Source organism: Pteropus alecto, unplaced genomic scaffold (assembly GCF_000325575.1).
Source record: "Pteropus alecto unplaced genomic scaffold, ASM32557v1 scaffold398, whole genome shotgun sequence".
Classification (NCBI taxonomy): domain Eukaryota; kingdom Metazoa; phylum Chordata; class Mammalia; order Chiroptera; family Pteropodidae; genus Pteropus; species Pteropus alecto.
In genome coordinates, this window is record NW_006442497.1 from 175,138 (window position 1) to 181,179 (window position 6,042).

Here is a 6,042-nt window from a genome sequence, read left to right on the forward strand (position 1 = left end):
AATGCCAAGTCAGTATTATAGGAAATGTTGGAGGGACTTCTTTAAAAAGAAAAAAACATGTATCAAAAACATGAGTAAAGAATGGTAATAACTACATTCCTATCAAAAAGTACCTCAAATGGAAAAGAATTAAGTGCTCCAACCAAAAGATAGACTGGCTGAATGGATAAGAAAATAAGACCCCTACATATGCTGCCCATAAGAGGCAGATGAAAAGAGACACACAGACTAAAAGGAAGGTGATGGAAAAATTATTGCCTTAATGGACTTAAAGGGTATTGCGCTGAATAAAGTAAGTCAGATAGAAAAAGACAAATACCACATGATTTCACATACATGCAGAATCTAAAGAAAATAAACAACAATAACAACAAAAAAACAGAAACAAACTCATAGATACAGAGAATATTTTGAGAGCTACTAGACAGGAGAGGGGTTGGGAGAATGGTGAAAAAAGGCAAAAGGATTAAGAAATTCAAATTGATAGTTACAAAATAGTCATGGAGATATAAGCATAGGATAAGGAAAATAGTCAACAATGTTGTAATAAATATGTAAGGGGGAAGAGGGGTACTAGATTTAGTGGGGTGATCACTTGAGCTCTAATCACTATGCTGTACATCTGAAACGAATGTATTATTGTATGCTAACCATAACCGAAAAAACTCATTGAATTGTACAATGTAAACATGAGCAACTAATGGTCTATTATATTTCAATAAAGCTGGGGTTTAAAAACAGCAGACTTGGGGGAACATAAAGAGTTTAATGTTGTACATGTTGAGATTGAACTGCTCATAGACCCTCAAGTGGAGATATCTACTGGGCAGATGAGAATAATAGCTGGGAGCTCTAGAGAAAGGTCTGGACTGCAGATGGAGATGTGGAGGTCGCCTTAATTTATGAAAAGATTAACGTGGTGGGTTTGGATGCCATCACTTAGGGGGCAATAAAAGATACAAATGGACCAGGGTTGGAAACCTAATCCATGCCACAAATGGACTAAGAGGTTAGTGTTTTTTTTTGTTTTTGTTTTTTTTAATGAGTGCTCTCTTTCTTATTGAAGTTGAAAAAAATGAGAAGAACCCATAGAATCACATAGTCTGTGATCTTACATAGACTCAGCAATTGACATGCTGTGTGAATTGGCAAGTAATTAAGCGCTATATTTTTCATTCTGTGAAATGGTCATTATATTGTCTGCGTTTCCTTTGAATTACCAGAAGTTTAGAATCAAAACATGGATATAAAGTTCTTTTACGAAGTCCAAACTACCAAAGAAAAGAGAAGCATCCTTCAAATTTGAACTTGTATACCAACTTCTAGCTTCTTTCTCCATTCCTGGAGAAATAAAGTTTTGGGCCCCTAGGTATTCATTATTCTCAGATAAAGACAAAATAAACTCTTGTAGTAAAAGAGTTAGAAAAATCAGTTTCAGGTCATGCCAGGTCAGAAAACACAAAGTAGACATGAAAATCAGTCAGCGCGGAGGAAATGGTTTACAGATAAAATATCCGAAACTTGTGCAGAGAGAGGTATGTAGGAAGCATTTAGAGAAAGGCTGGGATGTTGATGTTTGGGTTTTATTTAGCACTGAACTAAGAGTATAGAAAATTATTTTAAAATACCACAATCAAAGCAGAGTTCTGATTTAAAAAATAATATTCTGTAATAAATGAGTTAAGAATGTAAGACATGAAGGTCATTTACAATAGTACTCCTTAAACTACACTTTTCCAGGGTCCCCTAGGGAAGACAAAAAGGAAAGCCTAGCCAGAGGTCACAAAGATCCTCTTCATTAGTTCAACTATGCAATTCCAATTCATCTCTTTCATATATTAAACAATTATATAATATGTTATTTTAACTGAAGTTTCCATGAAGAAAAATAACTGGAATAATACTCCAATATTAATATATCTGCTGAATAAAATTATGTAAAAAGCTCAAGTATTACCATCATAGATATCAAGAAAATATCTTTTTACAAAAGACTCTTCCCAGGGCCCCCTTCATGTCTCTGTTCCTCAGGCTGTAGATGAAGGGGTTCAGCATGGGCGTCACCACAGTGTACATCACAGCCATGACAGTCTCCTTAACAGTAGAATTGTTGGCTGATGGACATAAATAGAGACCAATAACTGTCCCGTAGAACAGTGACACCACGGAGAGGTGGGAGCCACAGGTGGAGAAGGCCTTGCGGATACCTCTAGCAGAAGGGACCTTGAGGATGGAGGACACGATTCGTGCATAGGACATGATGATGAGTAGGAATGGGATGACGAGAATGAGCCCTCCCATGAAAATAATCACCAGCTCATTAACTCGAGTGTCAGAGCAGGACAGCTTCAGCAGAGCAGACATGTCACAGAAAAAGTGAGGAATCACGCTGTTGGCACAAAAATACAATCTGGCCATGAGAAGAGTGTGTAACATGGCATGCAGTGTGGTCAGCACCCATGACAGCACCACCAGAGAGAGACAGAGCTTGGGGCTCATGATGGTGGTGTAGTGCAGGGGGAGGCAGATGGCCACATAGCGGTCATAGGCCATGGCCACAAGGAGAAAGCTCTCTAGGTCTCCAAAAAACAGGAAGAAGTACATTTGTGTCAGGCAGCCTGCATAGGGGATGGATGAGTCTTGGCTCTGCATGTTTTGCAGCAACTTGGGCATTGTGACAGAGGAGAAGCAGAGATCAGAGAAGGACAAATTGCTGAGGAACAAATACATGGGTGTGTGGAGGTGGGAGTCCAGGCGAATCAGGACAATGATGAGGAGGTTCCCCAGGACGGTGGTAAGATACATGGCCAGGAACAGGGCATAGAACAGGTTTTGCTGCTCTGGCTCAATCGGCAGGCCTAGGAGGAAGAACTCTGAGATGACAGTTTTATTCCTTCCTGCCATATATGTCTTCAGTGTCTTTAGAACAGAACAAGAAATAATAGTGTTCATTAAAATCTGAATTTAAAATTTACATATTTTTGTGATATCTGGTGTGTTAGAAGGTCTGCAAAATTAATTTATATCAATCTCATCATAATAATTACAATCCCTATACTCCACATCTCTAAAATCAGAATCTATATGATGGAAAATGCCTTATTTTCTTCACTTCTCTTTAACAAGTAACAATACTCCAGCCTTTCAAAAACACTTATCTATTAGCTTATGAGACACAAAATTTATTGGTTTTCCTCATACCTACCTGGCCAGACACCCTCAGTAACTGTAATTGGCTCCTGCTTTGTCAGTATCTCACATGAAGAGGCTCCAGGGTTTTTTCCTAAACACTGTTCCTTTATAATTCTACATTTATCACCAAGAAAAATGCAACAACTCAAAAGGCTTCAATTACCCTTTAAAATTCAGGTGTTGGTAACTCTCTAATCTATAAAAGTGTGTACCCAGTTGCTTAATGATTATCTTTCTTGGATGTATCACATGCATTTTAACTAGCAGATCCCAAAAACTCATGCTCTTACCCTGTCCTCTCCCAGTCCCCTCCTCCTTTAATTTCCCATTTCTCAGTAAAAGAGATTCAGGTTCTCCAGTCATCAACCTGAGTTTTCATTCATTCGCTCTTACCTCTCATTATCAACATCTAGTCTATCAAAAAGTCTTATAGATTATTTCTCTTTCTCATTCATCAATTCTTGTCACAATTGTCAATATCCTAGACCAGGCTAACATTATACTTTATCTGTACTATTGGAACAGCCTCATAATTCATCTCCATTCTCCCATGCTTGAATACACTTACCTTCTCTTTTTTTGTAGAAATCTGTTTGTGTTAACATTTTGTTGTATTTTTCCAGTTTTTTTCTATACATATGTTTTCAAAAACACTTAAAAATCATTACAGAGATACAATTCTATATGCTTTACTTTGTAATTAACTGGTAAATTTAAAATTTTTAATTATTGAATAATATTCTATAAGTTAAGTATCAATTATTTTTAAAACATTCCTTGTAGTTTTGAACATTTAAGTTTTTTTTAATTAAATTTATTGGGGTGTTAATATCCAAAATATACAAAGAACTCATACAACTCAATAACAACAAAAAACAAACGATCCAATCAAAAAATGGGCAGAGGACCTGAACAGACACTTCTCCCTAGAGGGCATATAAATGGCCAACAAATATTTGAAGAGATGCTCAACATCGCTATTAGGGAAATGCAAATCAAAACCACACCTGTTACAATAGCTATAATCAACAAGACAAGTAACAATAAATGTTGGAGAGGATGTGGAAAAAAAGGAACCCTCATACACTGCTGGTGGGATTGCAAATTGGTACAGTCACTATGGAAAACAGTATGGAGCGTCCTCAAAAAACTCAGAATTGATCTACCACATGATCCAGCAATCTCTCTACTTGATATTTACCCCAAAGACTTGAAAACCCATAACCAAAAAGATATTTGCACAGCGATGTTCACAACATCCTTATTCACAGTGGCCAGGACATGGAAGCAACTGAAGTGTCCTATGATAGATGATTGGCTAAAGAAGCTGTGGTACATATATACAATGGAATACTACTCAGCCATAAGAAGAGATGAAATACTGCTGTTTGTGACAACACGGATGGACCTCGAGATAATCATGCTAAGCGAAATAACCCAGACAGATAACGTTGAAATCACATGATATCACTTATATGTGGAATATAAACCTAAAAGTAACAAATGAGCAGGAGAAACAGAGACTCATGGACATGGACTATAGGCTAGTGGTTACCAGAGGGATGGGGGAGGAGGGGGGAGGTAAAGACTGGGTAAAGGGGGTCAAATGTATGGTTTAGGGGAAGGGTGAAGTGGGTAAAAGGGATCAAATATTGGTAGCTGAAGGAAACTGGACTTTGGGTGGTAAATACACAATAGAATATACAGATGTCAAATGATAATGTACATCTGAAAATTATATAATTGCATTAACCAATGTTACCCCAATAAACTTAATTTAAAAAAATTTATTGGAGTGACATTAGTTAATAAAATTATACAGGTTTCAAGTGTACAATTCAATAATACAGCATAAGTATATTACATTGTGTTTACCACCCAAAGTCAAATTTCTTTCAGTCACCATATGTTTGACTCCCTCTACTCACATTCCTCTAACCCACAATGCTGGACTGAAAAGTCACAATTTCTTGCCTCCAGCTTTTCTCACTTGTTGTTGCTCTTGCCTAGTATCTTTCTCCCTCTGCTCCTTTTTTAGCTGGCTTGCCCCTACTTATCTTTCAGGTATATTACATGTCAGTTACTCAGCTAAACACTCCCTTTTTCCCCAGACTAGGCGAGGATCACTGCTGTTTCACAGTACCCTGTGATTGTCTCCACAGCCCTCAGTGCCGTTGGGATTGTTTATGCTGTTGACCCTACCAGGCTAAACTACAAGCAGGAACGGTCATGTCTGCTCATGACTGCAGCACTGCCACCACCTGGCACAGTGCATCGATGTAGCCCACGTTTCATAAATATTTACTGGCTGTGCTTCAGGCTGACATGCATTCCTCTGACTTTAAAGGCAGCAAAACTTTTAAGGTAAATCACTGCTCTTATGATGTTCCCAGAACAATAAATCACTAGCTTCAACCATTTAGTACTCAATTTGACATTTCATTACAGAATTTATGGATGTAATTTTGTACCCATGGAAAATGTTAGGGTGTCTCAGATACTACTCTTATCACTAATACAGATGGTCAGATAATACAGACAGATAGCTATGTATATAGATAGATATACTCTCCTATTGGTTCCATTTCTCTGGAGAACCCTGGCTAAGATACCTGTGTAACTCAAAACTGACGAAGAAGGCAAAGGAAAGCACTAAGAATGTGGGAAGCTCCTTTATAAAAAACATAACTGAGTCACATTGCTAGGACTTTCCCCTTGATAATGTTTGATCCAGCCACATCAACAGGTTTTGCAGCTGGACGTTATATACTTGCATTATGGTAGGAAAAACATGCAGGGCTAATCATATACCTGGTTTCTCAGAATTTTGCTTACCTGGTAAATGAGTTG

General features: G+C 37.7%; 1 protein-coding gene across 1 annotated transcript; it reads right to left on the bottom strand.

The window, feature by feature from the left end:
* Positions 1 to 1,965: 1,965 nt before the first annotated feature.
* On the bottom strand, positions 1,966 to 2,904 carry LOC102896826 (olfactory receptor 1E2). Its single transcript, XM_006922184.1, has one exon. It carries the CDS (start codon positions 2,902 to 2,904, stop codon positions 1,969 to 1,971), a length of 936 nt encoding a protein of 311 aa, XP_006922246.1. The 3' UTR covers positions 1,966 to 1,968.
* Between the last annotated feature and the right edge of the window lie 3,138 nt (positions 2,905 to 6,042).

What these genes read in the sequence shown, in the direction of transcription:
- LOC102896826 (XM_006922184.1), bottom strand. Translation starts at nt 2,904, where the DNA reads ATGGCAGGAAGGAATAAAACTGTCATCTCAGAGTTCTTCCTCCTAGGC.